The 18,634-nt window shown below is 27.8% G+C and overlaps 1 protein-coding gene across 1 annotated transcript in view; it reads right to left on the bottom strand.

The window, feature by feature from the left end:
- LOC100201904 (vacuolar protein sorting-associated protein 52 homolog) overlaps window positions 1–17,888 on the bottom strand; it is a 41,580-nt gene extending 23,692 nt beyond the window's left edge. Inside the window, exons 1-2 of the mRNA XM_065791393.1 lie at window positions 17,721–17,888; window positions 10,974–11,059 (exon numbers count right to left, since the gene is read on the bottom strand). Of these exons, the coding sequence (XP_065647465.1) occupies window positions 10,974–11,054 (81 nt within the window). The 5' untranslated portion in view covers window positions 11,055–11,059; window positions 17,721–17,888. The remainder of the gene's footprint in view (window positions 1–10,973; window positions 11,060–17,720) is intronic.
- Between the last annotated feature and the right edge of the window lie 746 nt (window positions 17,889–18,634).

Raw genomic sequence — 18,634 nt, 5'->3', positions numbered from 1 at the left:
TTATAATTGAGCATAGAATACTTTATTAGTGTCTGCCTTTTTTATTTTCTATAATCAATATTTGCTTCTTTTGAAATAAAATATATTAACAATAACAGTTCAATTGAAAACTTAATAACAGTTTCTTTAATTTGTTATGTAATTAATATTGACGTTAAGGCCTTTCCAATTTCAGTTGCTGAGTAGAAGACAACATGTCGTTCAAGAAGAACTCTTTTAACAGGGAGAAGAACAAGGAAACCTGGACAAAGAACTTAGTCCAGTTTCAAGCGCTATCAAGAAGAGGCAACATAGCAATTTATGAAGCATCCTTGAGCGAACGGAGTCGCATGCCCCTGAAAAAACACCTGATTGGATGCTTCAAATTTCTTGAATCCACTTCCAAAGAACTGAGAGAGAGAATTGGTTTAATTGCTGTACAGCTTAAAGACCTATGGGGCAAAACGTTGAACTTCCTGTATGTATCTGATCAAGCCATTTGTGCGAAACTAGCAAAACTTCAGAAAGACTTCAATTGCAGAAAAAAAAAAAACTTTGATTCATTGAATGAACTGTTTGACATGACCAAGATAAAAGGCGAATGGTTGTGCAAAGAGGATGAGAACCTTTACAAGCTGAAAATTGAGAGCAAAGGTCACACTGGTTATTTTACAGGCAAACCTGCTAGTGCCAATACCATCCACCCATTCAAGTGAAGGTGGGCAATGGAAGTGAATGTGTCCACAATTACCAGCTTAGCGCTACTTGATTGTTCCGAAAGTAGCACGAACTCATTTGAGCATACACTTTGACGGCAAACACATTCAGGGCTTTGAATATCAGGCCGTGGTCCTCAAGAATGAATCAAATTCCTCAAGAAGAAAGAAATTAAGTTGATCAGTTAAGTTGGGGATCAGTTGTGATGATTGTTGCCAACACAACAAACGTGAATACCGGCAAGAAAACAGGCATTGTTGTTCGGCTGCAGCAAATGTTCGAAGAGAAAGATCACTCCAAACCCAAGTTCATCAGTTGTACTAGACCGCGTTCTTCGTGTTGTCATGGATGATGAGCTCCATGGGTCGACTAAATCACCAAACATTGAGTATTTTATTGTGCAGAATTTGATGAGCAATTACGATAAATTGAAAGCAGCCTTCAGCAAGTTTCTCTACCACCTCACTCGTGTATTCCATCACTTAACTGAGAGGAATGAGATCCCCTTTGTGAATTTCAAACAAATCCCAAATATCAGCAATGCACGCTGGAGCTCTTGTGTCATTCTAGTCCTTCTTGCGTTTATTCTGATGCCAGAAACCCGGATCAGGTTGCGTAAAATCTGTTCATTCATTTCTTACTCATGGGCTGACCATTGGTTCAGCAGTCAATTGTTCTGCATTGAAGACTTTGAAGAACTATCTAAAGCTCTTAATGACTACCCAAAAGCTCTCAATTGCTTGAAAACTCACTGAAAAACAGATGACTCTCCAAACAACATTACTTGAAACAACCAGTGCTGCAAGCTTGCCATCAAAGTTATGCAAGAATTGAAAAACTCCTGCCGCAACAAGGACAACCTCCCACTGAGATTCATCCTCTCTAATGACATTATCGTGAATATTTGACTTCCTTGTGCGTTTGATGATCCTATATATTGTATGCATGTGACAGCTTGTGTTTAATTTTGTATCTGCTAATCAGTGACTTCAAATTTGGCCGAAAAGCTAATAAATAAAATTCTCAAAATCATTTTGTGCGTGAGGTTTTTTTATCAAATCGCCTTAAATGTAATATTTTATTTAATCTTAAATGAAAGCTCATCAAATTATGATACAGGGAAACCAATATAAATATATATATATATTTATAAATATATATATATATATATAAATATATGTATATAAATATATGTATATATATACATATATATATACACATACATATATATATATATATATATATATATATATATATATATATATATATATATATATATATATATATATATATATATTTATATATATATTATATATATAAACATATGTATATATATGTGTGTGTATATATATATATATATGTATATATATATATATATATATATATATATATATATATATATATATATATATATATATATATATATATATATACACACACATATATATACATATGTTTATATATATATCAGGCCTTGTTTTAAATAAAAAATGCTTAACGCAATTAAGTTGCCTGATGTGAATTAAACGTTATAAAATTCTCTTTACTTTTTTAAGACATTAGCTTTTTTAAATTACTGCAATAATATTAATTACAGCAAAACAAATTAAATGTTATTTAACTTCTTTTTTATTATTACTATAATATTAAATATTTATTATTACTATTTTTATTATTACTTTTAATATTAAATAATAAGGGGTCGTCCATAAAGTACGTACGCTCATAGGGGGGAGGGGGGGAGGTCTTCAAAAAGCGTACGAAAGCGTATGGGAGGGGGGGGGGGTTCAATTTAAAAGTATGTACTTCGATTTTCTAATTTATCACAATTAACCAGCTAATCAATAGAAAAGTTACATTCTGACTAAAGATTCTAGTTTGCCAACATAAAAAGATGTATGGTATATCGAGTAGAGGGTATAGTTTTCCTCTATGCACACACATGTCTGGGCGCCCTCAGAATTTTTTGATGTTCCAGATAGGACACTTTCACTCATCGTGCAAACTCCTAACTTAAGTTTGTTTATACATATGCCAAATGAGGAGGCCTTGCAAAATATCGGGATGGCGGAGGCCTGTGAATAAAAAGCCTTAAAATGCTTACCCTCCCGACCCCCAAAATAAGAGGGATGTAAATTTTGCATGGTCATAACTTTTTTGTAATTTGCAATATTTTTCTACAAAAATTAAAATCTGTCGATAAATTTAAATTTAGTTTTAAATGTTAAAGTTAAAAATTTTGCTACATATTTCCCTCGCATTTGGGCAGGGAAGGGGGGAGGCAAACGCTTTAGGGCTTATTGTTCTCAGGCCTCCGCCATCCAAATTTTTTGCAAGCCCACCTCATTTGGCATATTAACAAACTTAAGTTTGCACGATGTGTGAAAGTCTTCTATCTGGAACATCAAAAAATTCTGAGGGGGCCCATGCACACATGCCACCCCTTATATACTGGCCCTGAGTAAGACCTGAGGGCCGTAATTGATGCGACGGAGTCACCCCCAAAAAAACGTGTCAATGGCGTCTTAAAATCTTCCAAATTTGACCGCTAGGTTTTGCTAAAATAAAAAGCTTCTTTAATTAGCAAAAGGGCACAAAATTTGCTGTTGCCCTCTCCCACTGGGTTTTACCCTTTGTTTTCAATATTACTGATCTCACCTTAGACTCGTTTTTTAAAGAGGGTGATCAGATCTTACTAAAGAGGGGTGCCTGAAAAAAACATCCGCCTTAAGTATAGTTTATTTACATTTGATTCGTTATTAAAAAAAAAAAAGTTTTACATGGATTTCACCAGGAATCAAACCTTGATCTCCGACGACTATTGCTGCCGCGTTAACCTTTCGCCCAAATACGCACCAACCTTTACATAATTTTAAATTTATTTAAATTATTATTTGCATATATACTTAAAGACGTTTTTAAAATGCGCAAACAAAGAGCTTTGGGGTCGTATAGAGTATCTAAGGTACCCTCCGTCTTTTTTTTTTTTAATTAAACTTTTTTATTAGGAAAACAAAAATAAAAGAGGGATGGGGGGGGGGATATTTGGGGGGGGGGGTATTTGAGAAACGTACGTACTTTTAAGGGGGGGTGGGGACATAAAAGTACGCATGGCAACAGGGGGAGGGGGGGTCAAATTTCAAAATTTTTGGCGTACGTACTTTATGGACGACCCCTAAAAGTTAATATTAAATTTTTTAAATGTTTGATATTAACAAATTTTTTTCTTTTCTCTACATTTTCTCTACAAAAATTTCTAATTGTGGTTTTGCAACTACAAATGATTTTTTATTTAAAAAAACTTAGCAAGTAGTAAATATAAGAATTACATTTACTTTTTTTAAACTTACATTTATTAAAAGTTTATTATTTTATTAATGATTCTGTTGTGAAAGCAAAGGTTATTTTTCCAAACATCATTTATTAAAATTATATCACTCTATATATAGTTTATTAAAAAATAATCGCTGCAATTTAATTTGCATTGAAAAAAAAAAGTTTAACTTAAGTTTGTGCAAATTTTTGATACAGCCGTTTATTTAAAATGTAATTTTGAGTAAAAAAAAATGTTTAGGAATGAAAACCGAAAAAACAAGTGCGATAAAAATGAGCTAATTTTTTTTAAAGAACAAATAGAATTTAAATATTGAATCATATTTAGTAATATTTTTAAACAAATTTGACAGTTAAGTTAAACACAAGCATTAACTTAACTGTCAAACCTAAATTATATACCAAATCAAAACTAAATTATAAATTTTTTAAATCTAATTTAAATTATATAAATTTTTCCCAGAAAAAAATGATATATTTTTATTAGATTAGTTTTAAATTAAATCATATAGAGTAAAACCAGGTCAAACCGTACACCATATCATTCCGCACACTGAAAAAAATTATCAAATAAAAACTAAACGAATATGGCTATGAAAAAAATAAAAATAGATTCAAATACAGAATAATCTCCTCTATTCGAATTGATAAAATTATATGCCAATTCAACTCCATTTTTTTCTTTTTTTATACAACTTTAACGGGGAGTCAAAATGATATACATATTTTTTATTGTTGCGAACACAACAGCGCTTGAACCGAAACTGATATAAAAATAATTTTAGCACTATCTTGTTGGAAATTTAATTTTAATTCTGATATTATAATTTTTATGCAGCTGGAACAAAAAGTTAAATAAAAAAATAGAAAAAACTCTTTTTTTCTGATAAAACCGCAAACTCGATTAATTACTTAGTTTAGTTTTTCGCAAGTGACTAAGCGCCTATCTTTATCTACTTAACTTAGTGTTAATTCCGGTTTTATTATGAATGAAATATAATGTTATTTGTTAATATAATAGACTCTTATTCATTAAAAACCAATTATTACATTATTTCTCAATATAATCATCACTCACTCAATTCAATTTAACTCACTCACTTTAACATGTCAATTAAAAAAACAAAAGTTTACAAGAAAGACCATATACTAGCCACATTAACTGATATGAAAGGAAATAAAACATCACTGAGAAAAGCTGCATTCAAAAATAGCATTCCAGTCTCAACGCTCAAAGATCGCAAAAGTAACAACAACAAAGGCTTCCATGGCTCAGGTACAACAACGGTACTCTCAAATGAAACAGAAAGATTTATGGTGCATGTGTTCCAATTACTTGGTGACTGGGGTTATGGTTTAACCCAAATGAAATCCTAGAACTTGTATGTGGCTACCTTAAACGCGAAAATCAATTGCACTTATTCAAAAATGGCAAGCCTGGTAAAAACTGGTTTTATTCCTTTATGAAGAGATGGTCATAAGAAATTTCAACAAGAAAAGCGGATAACTTAGCATTCAAAAGAACCACTTCTTGTGCGTCAGAAATAATTGATCGTTATTTTGAATGCGTTGCCAAGCAATATCAACAGACTGGTATAACTTCTGGGTCGCATATTTGGAATTTTTGGGAGATCAAGGCAAAGCAACCGTAGTGTGTCAAAAAGGGACAAGACATGCATTTAAACTTACTGGCAACAATGAAAAAATTCATTACACTGTAAACAATTGCTGCAACGCTGATGGGCAGTTTGCACTACCATTTGTGATATTCAAAGCCAAAAGAAACCTTTGTCCTGACTGGGCAAGAGTTGGTCCAGTTGACACCAAATATTCAATTTTAAAATCAGGTTGGATGGAGCATGATACTTTTATTGAATGGCTGAAAGAAGTATTTATACCCAAAACTGAGCAAATTGGTGGTATTCATATTTTAGTATTAGATGGACATACAACTCACATAACTTTGGAAGCGGTATTGCTGTGCAAAAAACACAATATAATCTTGATTTGTTACGAGAGCATTCTTCATATATTCTACAACAATTGGATAGAGGTGTCTGTTGTCATACCAAACAAGCTTGGAAAGAAATTCTTACAAAGTATTACAAAGACTCAAAATGTAAAAATTTAGACAAAATTTTCCACCATTACTCAAACTGCTGTACAAGAGTGGTAAATGTTTTACACACTTGCATGCAATTGCTGATTTCCAGTACACTGGCTTATTCCTACTTAATAAAAACAACATAAATCATTAGCAATCGCACAAACATTTAATCCACTTTCACCAACTTTAGCAGCCTCCACAGTACCTACACCATCTTGCTCAGATACAGCTTCATCATTTTCAACAGCCGCCGCAGCACTTACTCCAACTACACACCGATTGCCATCTTTCTCAACTACACCAGCTTCAAGTTTTGATAGGTATCAAGCATAGGGTTGCAAAAATAAACGTTTTTTTTTTGAAAAAAACCAAAAACCATCGGTTTTTTTGAAAAAACCAAAAAAACCATGGTTTTTTTTGGTTAAAATTAGATTTTTATTAAATGCCGTATTTAGTTACCCTTTTAAATTAAAAAAAAGCATAACATTTTATTTGAGAAGCATAACACATTTTATTTTAAACTATATTCTTTATCAATATTACTGTAATATTTCACCAAAGTTATTCAATACATCATTGTTTAATGTTCTATATATAAATACAAGCTTTGCTGCTTTTTCAACCCCCAATTGGTTTCTTAACTTAGAATGAACAAGGCCAAAAGTTGAAAAAATTCTTTGGATTTTTAAACCTTCAATATCCATTATGTTACAATCCACAATTTTTAAAGATTTTCACCATTCTATTGGTGATATATTTTTTAAAACAGATTCATTATACAAATAGCTTTTATTGAATGGGGCAGATTTGGCTTTTAATTTGAATATTATTGGTAACAAATTCTTGAACTCTTTATCTGCGAAATTCATCGCAGCTTCATTTTCATTTTCAGAAAGATCATCCAAAATATCTAGGATCTATTGTGTTTGCCAGGAATTGAGCATCACTGACAGTCTGAAGGTATCTAGATTCAATTTTTTTTTTTTTGTTTGTTAAAAATAATAAACTGTTTATCAAATCTTTAAAATTTTCAACAGTGTCACTTATTTTTGTTTGATCTCTTAGCAACTTATCTAAAGCTCCTGCAATTAGTTTTAATATTTTTAATAAATCTTCTGTGTTTCGCTTTATCTGTATATCACTTACTTTTTTACTAATCATGGGATCTAAGTCTTTATTTTTTTCAAACATTGTGAAAATGATGCTCCAGTTGCTGACATATTTTTCAAGTGAATCACACAGAATTCCAGCGAGTTTCAGTAGGAAGTGGCAATTTTTTTCCTCCACTTAATTTATAAATTGCTCCAGCTTGATGATTATTTCTTATATATTTTATTATTTGTGTAACATGCTTACTCACATTTTCAATGTTAAGATCATTTACTTAAAGATCTAGCATATGAGTAGCATACCCATAAGTTATGACAATATCTCTTTCAGATGACAGTACTTGTCTTATTGATTTCATATTAGCTGCATTGTCAGTCGCAAAGCTTTTTACTGTGCATCCAAATTTACATCTCACAGAATCTATTGCTTCGCTTGCTAATTGTGTAAGATATTCACCAGTATGTGAATAACCAGAAGTGTTGATTGTTTCTACTAAAATGTTAATTTTATCTGTAATTACAGAGATACAAGCTACAGGTTCATTATGTACATTACTTCAGCCATCTAAAGACATGGCTACATGTCTTTAGATGGCTGGATCTTGTATCTTTTCCCACTCAATACATTACATTTTTTAATTTCTTCTGTGTAAACCCTATCTAATATTTCTCCTCCAATTTGAGTTCTAAAAGGTAGAGTGTATCCTGGATGAAGCATATTGATAAATTTTTTAAATTCTTTGTGTTCAATTGTTCTGAAGCTAGAATTTGTACTGTATATAAATCTACCAAGTTGCAGATCAAATAAATCTTTCTCTTTGAGGCTTGTTTGTGTGAAAAACTTATCAATTTTCAAATATTTATCTGCTGATGTTGAATTAGGCTGAGACCTTTTCATGCACTCCGCGCATGATTTACAGCAAAAAAAATAAAAATAAAAACATTTTATTTAAAAAAATAAAAATAAAAACATTTTATTAAAAAAAATAAAAATAAAAACATTGTTTATATTGTTAAAAACATTCAGAATGTTTTTAAAAACATTCTGGTCAATTAAATTTGTGTTTTTGTGGTTTTTTTTATATAATAATTAATTTGTAATTAAATTAATGGTTTTGACTTTCAACCAACACGAAAATGTTGGACGAAAGTCAAAAGTAATTAAAAGTGACGTATGTTTTGGCGTAAGAATCACTTTTTTCCTTCCGCTCTTCCCAAAGACAACAAACTATAGATCTATATAGATCTATAGTTTGTTGTCTTTGAATGTTCAGAATGTTTTTAAAAACATTCTGAATGTTTTTAACAATATAAATGTTTTTATTTTTATTTTTTTTAATAAAATGTTTTTATTTTTATTTTTTTTAATAAAATGTTTTTATTTTTATTTTTTTTACTGTAAATCATGCGCGGAGTGTTGCTACATCGACTATCTTATAGCCTGACTCGCAAGGGAGTGCTGCTACATCGACTGACAAATAGCCTGACTCGCAAGGGAGTGCTGCTACATCGACTGACAAATAGCCTGACTCGCAAGGGAGTGCTGCTACATCGACTGACAAATAGCCTGACTCGCAAGGGAGTGCTTCTACATCGACTGACAAATAGCCTGACCCGCAAGGGAGTGCTGCTACATCGACTGAGGGTTTGGTTGGGGCAGGCAGTCTATCATTATTAAAAAAAAAAATTCTGGTCTTGCATTTTAATTTTTACTTTTTGTCAACAAAATATGGAAAAAACTTTCGGACAACATCTAAGGGTTCAATATATATATATATATATATATATATATATATATATATATATATATATATATATATATATATATTATATATATATATATATATATATATATATATATATATATATATATATATATATATATATATATATATATATAACCCATCAAAAACAAAACTCATCTAACTAAAATACTCAGTCTATTTAATTTAAGCCTTAAAAAACCATTTTATTCTTTGTTGTGACATTTATACTTTTTTTTTTTTAATTTTTCAAACATTAAACATTTAAAAAAAAAAAAAAGTTTACTAATTCTTATTATAAAAATTCATTAGAAGTGTTTTGCTTTCTTTTTCAATAAAATTTTGTTTATCTTTTCATGTATTAACTTGAATTATTATTATATTAAAATTTGTTAAAGAGAGTTTTGTTATCGCAGAATGTCATCATTTATAAAAAAAAACAATTTTTATTTTTAATAAGGTTTATTATAAAAAATGTACACTTAAACAATTTATATATTATAAATTAAAAAATATATACTGTCGATTATACTTAAAAAAAACACATTAGTAAACTGTTATTTGCAGGTTTGCAACATGTTTGCTCATTTAATGAGAGAACATATTGCAAACTTGTATGCATTTCACAAGGCAAGGTTTATTGGTGACAATGATAATATGCTCATCTGTCTATTCTACAGGTTTTAAAACTTTTATATCAGCTACAAGTTTACAACATGCACCATCAACAGGGGTGACTATCAACAGCTGAGTGAAAAAGAACATTAGTACTAAGTTTACTAAAAAGTGAAGAAACACACACAATAGAGCTATATATTGTTATATGTTGATTCAGTTGCAAAAGTGAGGTTATAAAAAGTCTTCAGTGAAAAAATAAAGAACCTGGTGGTAAAGACACCATAATGGTTCTTAACAAACCCAATTTAGATATTCTTAAGAACAATCAAACCTTAGGCACAAATCCACTTGCAAAATAAATCTATCCATAATTTAAAAAGCAAATACATTTTAAAGCGTTTAATGTCACCCGAAATGGGCTAATCATTATTCCTACCACTTTTTAAAAATACATGTTAGTATTGTTGAACATGTTTGTATAAAAACTAGTTAGCAACATTTATATTGTCTTACCATTTTGAATAACTTAGTTGTCATAATAGTTTTTATTGTGATAAAATGCGGCTCACAATCGAAGTTGAGGTTCAAATCACCTCTGCACCCTCTGAAATTACTGTGCTCAATCTGTTTCTCCACACAGCACCTTTGTTTAAAAATGTTGGCTGTTAATGTTGTTTGTTAGTAAAAATGTTAATGTTTTGTTCTAAGTTAAGGATTGAGAGTTAATACTTTTTAAAAAAAGTTGCTTCCTGAAGTGGACACTGGAGCAATAGGGAGGTGAATTTTTGAAATAAAAAAAAAAATTACTATACACATACAATTTAAAAAAAAAATTTGGAATTTTGATCAGTTTTTTAAAAAAACCATAAAACCCAAAAAAACCCGTTCAGGTTGGATTTTTTTCCAACCCTGAATGAAACTGTTAAAAGTTATATCATGATAAAACAATTTAAAAACAACTATCTTATAGTTTAATGAACTTTTAAATTTTCAGACATAATTTTATTACCAAATAATAAGGAAGTCATTGTGTTACTAAATTTTTTCAATGTCATTTTTTTACTGTACTGTGTAAATACAATCCATTGAAACATTAGTATAATGGTGTAAATTTAATGTGTATACTTAAGCATTAAATAAAGAAAAAATGCCATAACTCAAACTAATATCTCATATCAGCTAAACTTCTACTTAACAGGAATTCATTTTAGTAAAACACTCACTAAGTCAAACCATTTTCCTTGGTCCCTTGGAGGTTTGAGTAATCGGAAATTTACTTTATTTACTTGTTACATAGTTATAATTTTTTTCTTTGTCTCATAATTTTAAATCAATTAACAGACATACCTCTACCTCTTGTAAATCATTTCGATACCCAAAAAGATTATTTTTATCATTTATATTAGAATCATCAACAGACTCTATCATCTTTCCTAAAAGAATATTGAATATTGACAATTATATAACATTCTTAATTATAAATAAAAAATTTACCAAATTTTCTAAAAAACAAATAAATATAACAAGTTTCCTCATTAATTATTTTACTAGTTTTTACCTAAAAAGAATTTAATAACTTAAACACATGAACCAATTTAAAAACCATTATTTACAATTTTACTAGTACATTTAAGCGTCAGGTATAATTTATATAATGTATTATATAAATTATAATTATAATTACACATACATACAGCGAGCAAAATAACAGGCAGTCAACAGTCAATGATCCCTCCAAAGGATCAAAACTACTGTTTTGACCTAAGAAAACATATTCTTGCCAGTTAAGTTTGACTGGTTAAAAAAATCTGAGTTTTAAAAAATATTTTGTTGCACACAACCAGGATGTATTTTGAAAATACTAAATGTTTATAACATTTGATATATTTTAGACTGAATTATTTTGAAAAAGCGTCTATAATATTTTAATTGTTTTTGATAAGCTACTTTTGATTCCCTTCAGTAAAATCAATGGTTGTCATTTATATACTTGAAAAAAGTTTTAATTTCATTATAATTTTCTGTTGTTAATAAACTTTGTTGTTCATTTTTTGTTTGTTTATTAAGTCCTTTTAAAAAACCTCTAAAGATTTGGTGACCAATTGTGAAGGCATTGCAATGAATCAATGTTATTAACTTGTTTAACAATGTAAATAAATTACAATTATCATTTTCATATTTTCTATTGAGTTATAAACAAAACAATTAGCATTAGTATTGTGATATTTTAAATTGAAATTCTAAATTACTAATAAGTTAATAAAGTTGCAGAATTAAATATATATTCAGAATGGCAGCAGCTTTGTTTGGAAAAGGTATTCCAATAAAATCATGCAGTTGGGTGTGGAAATATTTTACCATTTCTCTTAAAGATGCTTCAATTGCAATATGTAGCACATGCAAACTGAAGATTACAAGAAGTAACAAAGAAAAAAAATCAACAAACAACAAATATGTTTGTCTCCATTAATACAAAACATAAAGATATAGCAAGCAAAGAGTTGAAAGTTAACGAAGAAGAAAACAAAAGGAGAGCAGAAAGTGAACAAAATGTATTCAAGAAAATCAAGTCAACTGATGCAAGTTGCTCAAAACATTTTCAACAAACTTTGTTTGAACTGTGGGAAAAAAGCCCTGGAACATTAATGATCAAAGGTCTAAACTAATTAATAAATATATTGCAGAAATGATTGCAGTTGATATTCAACCTTTTTCTATAGTAGAAGACATCGGATTTTAAAGATTGCTAAACCATTTATGTTCTATTACATTCCAAGAAGAAAATATATTAAAAACTCTGTTTTTCAAAATATATACAACAAAGTCAGACAAAATGTCCAAAAAGAAATAAATGATGCTTCATACATTTCATTTACAACTGATGGATGGGCATCTACCAATGGAAAATGCTCATTTCTTAACTTGACAGCTCATTGGCTAACTAATGAATTTTATTAAAAATTCTTCAAGTTTGCCAACTCAATGTATCGCATACTGCCAAAAATATAAGTGAAGCAATCCAAAGTTCTATGAATGACTTTTTTATTCCAACTTCAAAGGTACATTTAGCAGTTAGAGATAATGCAACTAGTATGGCAGCAGGAATAAGAGAGGCAGGTTACAACAATTTGCTGCGTTTTTACACACTTTACAACTTGTATTGAATGAAGCTGTATTTGACAGATATATATTAAAAATATATCTACAACTTGTAAAAACATAGTAACCCATTTTAATAATTTGCCATCTTCTTTTGAAGCTTATCAAAAATATCAAACTCATTATCAAGTGCCAGAAATTAGGGTCAAAAAAGACATAACAAACAAGACAACAAGATAGAATAGTCAATATTTTATGTTTGAAAGAATTTTTGAACAGAAGCATGCTTTGATCCCATTTTGTTGTGAAAATGACAACTCTAAACTAAAGTCACTGGAAAACAATGAATGGATTATTTTAGCAAAATTATTACAACTTTTAAAAATGTTTAATGATATAACAAATTTGTTAAGTGAGTGTGAAGCAATTGCATCTGCTATTTTATCTGCTAATTCCAACCGTACAAGTTATAAAATTATCTGCTAATTCCAACCATACAAGTTATAAAAACCATGATGGTTCAAGCTAAAAAATCTCCCTTGGTTTTAGGATTAGTGACAACTTTAAAAGAATATAAAAATGCAGCGAATGAAAGATTTGAAAAAAATTTAAATGAAAAAAATCTAATTTTAGCCACATTTTTAGATCCAAGGTATAAAAATAATTTTTTTCCAAATGAAGAAACTGACAGTTACTTTGAAAATATTATTAAATGGTTTGTAGATTGCTCAAAAAGTCTTCAACAAAAAAATCATATGGGATTTCAACCTGAGGTCAGTTTGTCATCAAGTACAATAAATCTAGATTTCAATTTTTAAAAATGCTTTGAAAATTTTATTAAAAATAAAAACACTTTAATTGAAAACACAATATCTGAAGTTCCAAGAGAAACAGAAAGCAAAAATTATTTAAAATTGAAAAATAAAGCTTTAATTTAATTGAGCCAAGGCATTATCATGTAACAAGATAGTCCTATAGTATGGTGGGGAGCAAATGGAAACAACTTCAATCAATTAGCTCCAATAGTTCAGAAGTGTTTATCATGCCCTCCATCTTCTGTTGAACGTTGAAAGTGATATATATATATATATATATATATATATATATACATATATATATATATATATATATATATATATATACATACATATATATATATATATATATATATATATATATATATATATATATATATATATATATATATATATATAGATATATATAGATATATATAGATATATATAGATATATATATATATATATATATATATATATATTTATATATATATATATATATATATATATATATACATATATATATATATATATATATATATATATACATACATATATATATATATATATATATATATATATATATATATATATATATATATATATATATATAGATATATATAGATATATATATATATATATATATATATATATATATTTATATATATATATATATTTATATATATATATATATATATATATATATATATATATATATATATTTATGTATATATAGATACAGGGCTTGTGATGAAGAAAATCGTCAAGCGTGTTATATCGCGCTCGTAAAATTAGAATATATTTTCATCGAGCGTGATTATGTGCGCTCGAGATAACGTCGAGAAAAAAAAAAAAATCAAACAAAAACGCAACTTCTTATTGATTTAGTATTGAAGTATAATTTAGTGACTTAGTTTTGCTTCGTTGTTTTAATATATGTATTTTACAATGTTACTCTGTAAACTTAATTAACGGTTAATGGTTTTTATATTTCTTGATATTTTTTATTCAAATTAATTATTTAATTTTTCTCTAAAATTTCTTTTTTAAATTACGTTTTTTTATCTTAAAAATATAACACAAGAATAATTTAAAATAATAATAAATAAGAATAATAACTTTTCATTTAGTAAATATTGACATCATTACTTAGTTTTCTTTTCGAATGTCCTTAATTGTGAACATTCTAAAGAACAGAATCGTTTTAAATTTGAGTTAAAATAAATAATAGTTAATAAAAAATCTATACTATGAACAAAAACTAATTTTAAAAATTACTCTATTATTAATATTTATTTTTATTATAAACGATGTGTGGAATACTTGTGGAATTTATTTGATTTATTGTTTTTAATAATAAACAATAAATCAAATAAATTTTACTTGATATTTTCACAAGATTAAAAATACTCCACGGTTTAAATTTTCTTATAATGGTTTTCTAATTTTCTATTCTTATCTTATTTGCGCATTTTTGTATTCACATTGTGTTTCCACGTGCACATTCCATTATTGAAATTAGTGACGATTAACGACTTTAAACTGCTCATTCATTACTTTAGTGCAAAAGAGAACGACGTAGTGCTTTTTATATTTTATATCAGTTGTTTGATAACAGAATATCTTTAATAAAAAATCTTTTTTAAATATTTTATGAAATTAAAAAAATAATCTTGAACTATTAGACAAGCGTTATTTTCTGCACTCGTTATAAGCTGAACGCGCGTTGTTTATCGCGCCTAGAACGTTTGAAAATACCGTTTACAGGCACGTTTTACGAGCGGAGCGCGAATGCGCTCGCTTCATCTCAAGCCCTGTATATATATATATATATATATATATATATATATATATATATATATATACATATATATATATATATATACATATATATATATATATATATATATATTTATATATATATATATATATTTATATATATATACATATATATATAAATATTATACTTAATAACGAGGGCATCTATATTCGTTTGAAATATTGTGTAAAAATTAATTCAAACAATAAAAAGTTAAATCCATAACAGAAGTTTTTATTTAATTATATATTAAACTCTTTAAAGATGTCTTTTAAAACTTGAACTGATAAAAGTTTTTATAGCATGAAGGGACAGATACAGTAAAAGGATGCAACTTGTTGAATAAAAAACCCAGTAAGAATGAGTTTTGGTTTATCATAATAGAGATGATAGCTTGTTTGAGCATTGACCATGATTGTATTTGTAAAAAAAGAAAGAAATGCAACCTAAGAACAATGGGAAAGTGGCTCAAGCTTGGCAGATAAAGCAAGTCTAATTACATTTACAACATACTTTTAGACTTTGTCTGAGAGTAAGGGGATTGTTATTCATCATATAGGAATGCCAACAATATTGTGATATTTTTTAATAATATTGTAAGCAATCAAAAAATGAAGATATTTTGTCCAGACAAGAGTATAAAGTTGAGTTATCAGCTAATAGAGGCACTTTAGATGTAAAATTTTCATGAAAATTCTTATTGTAGATAAAAACAATACAGAAGCAAAGATAGAACCAATACAGAAAACAATACAGAAGCAAAGATAGAACATTGTAGTACCCTTAAAGTTACTTGAAATAAAGAGCGTAGGCCTTCAAAAATAACGTATAAAGTTGACTGCACTATCTCTAATCTTTACTCAACTATGAACCCCGAGGTAGTTAAGCCTTGTCCAAGCCCTAGCCTAGAAAAGATATTGCTTTAATGCAGCAATTCATATGCCAGGTTGTACTAGATTAGATGTTACCAGTAGGGTATTTTCATTTCTGTGCATGATTTTTCTTTGTTTTAACAATTAGAAGCTGAGACTTAAACCAATATGCATACTATTATGATTTTCTTAAAGAACAATTATAACAAAAATATTTTTATCATATTTTAGGGGACCTGAATAAATTAAATATATATTTTTATCTTTTAATTTTTTTTGTGTGCAAATGTCACAATAGTTTGGAATATGTAATAATTTTCAAAATGATATACTCAAGCTAGAAATATATGATAAGTGCTTTTTCTCATTTGCTAAAATTGCTACCAAAATGCCACCTATATATTAAAAGTACTAGATTAATTGTGAAAGTACTTTTCATTGCTTTTTACAAAATCACAAAAAATAACAAATTTGAAGTGTAATAATGTATACTTATAGATGTTATTTTTTTTTTTCTTTCATAAACTTGTTAGGCAGGTTTTTCAATTGAAAATCCTGCCTAATGCAACAAATTCAAAATTAAACTGAAAATTAAACTAAAAAACAAAAAAACTCAAAAAAAAATCTTTGCAGTACAACAACATCTAACGTCTCAAATTGAAAAATGGCTCTAACAATTAGGAGTTAGGAGAATATCTTTGTATAACTGTTTGAAACAACTTTAATAGAACAATATGTACTTCACCAACCTGATGTTTTATATTTATATTACATGCGTTAGAGATGACCTTAAAAGAATTTATTATTATCAATATTATTGTTATTATTATTTTTTTTTTTTTTATGTTTATTATTATTAAGTTAACTACAAATACAAGTTGATAACTCTTAAACTAAAAAGTGTTTTGGAACAACTGCCTAAAAATATATTTTGTTTTAAATTGCATAATATCATATAATTGTGGTAATACTATGGGATTGATATTACAAATGGATCATGTTTTTACAAGTAAAAATTGTGTCTATTTAAAAGTTTTTACTTTACATAAGAAACATTTCATATTTATTAGGCTTAATTTTAGCAGTCTATAAGTGATTTTAAACAGACTAGTAATAATTTTACTTGACTTACAAAGAACAATTCAATTTAACTGTTTTTTGACTTTTAATTTTGGAAACATTGACATCATACATTGAGTACTTAAAAAAATTCACTTTATGCAACCATGAGGTGAAGTAAAGTTGATTGCCTATGCTTATTTTATACATGAAACTTAAATTAAGTAGTAAATATAATAACAAACTATTTTCGATATTAATAATATATAGCTATATATTTTATGAACTATGGGGCATTCTAGTTGAAAAAAAAATTATTAATTTTTCCTATTAATAATTTTTTAAAATCTATGAACATCACAGATAAATTTTTTAATAATTAAAATGAATGAAATAATTGACATGCACTTTACTATCTTATTAATCAATAGCTACCCTAAAAAAAATTACCTTCTAATAATTAAAGGCTCCAATAGAACAAAAAAAACTTAACTAAAATAAATTTAAATTAATACAATTGTAAATATACAAGCAAAAATTTTAATAATCGTTGCTGTTTTTTTTAAAATAGGTTCCTGATAGAAAGACCTAAAATATGACTTTTTGCGCATTTTATTCGGACCTGAAGTACTAGCTATCATTGATTTTATTTATGGCTACCAATGATATAATATATGAGTAATTAGGCCTTAATACTAAATGTGGTTTATAAATCTATTTTAAATAGATAAAAAATACTGATCAAAATAAATACTTAATCTGTAGATATACGCAATAAAATTTAGCTGTTATGTCTTAATTCTGTTTGTAAATCTATGGATCTAGTGTTTTGTCCAATAATTCACATATTTTATTTTTTTAAGAGTCGTCTATAAATGACGTCACGCAATTTTTGACAATTTGGACCTTTTCCCCCCTTCCCCCTTGTAATAAATTGTCACGCTTTACGTTTTTTTACATCGATAAAGATAATCTTACTTTCAAAATCATTATCTGACTATGCACAAACAGGAATACGGTAATCAAAGCTAAATTTTGTTCACATACATTTCAAAATTATTCGCCATCTGGGTTTTTCTTTATTGAACACATCTTCATGATCAATTCTTGTTCTAGATTTCGCCATTTATACGCAGCAGCGTATAAATGGCGATATGTAGAATTTAGCATTAAACACAGAACAGAAAAAAAAAAAAAATACAAAAAAAAAAAAAAACTCAATAAAAAAAAATTCAATAAAGAGAGCACAGTGCCCCAAAAAGTTACAGTACGGCTCTAGTTTTATGATACTTTAAAAGTCTCCACGAACGAGAGCGCGAAAATAAAAATATTTTATGCTGCATAACTGTGGGATTACCTTTTAT

Source organism: Hydra vulgaris, chromosome 02 (genome assembly GCF_038396675.1).
Source record: "Hydra vulgaris chromosome 02, alternate assembly HydraT2T_AEP".
NCBI lineage: Eukaryota > Metazoa > Cnidaria > Hydrozoa > Anthoathecata > Hydridae > Hydra > Hydra vulgaris.
The sequence above is the reverse complement of the archived record's forward strand: the minus strand, read 5'-3'. Positions and strand labels throughout refer to the sequence as shown.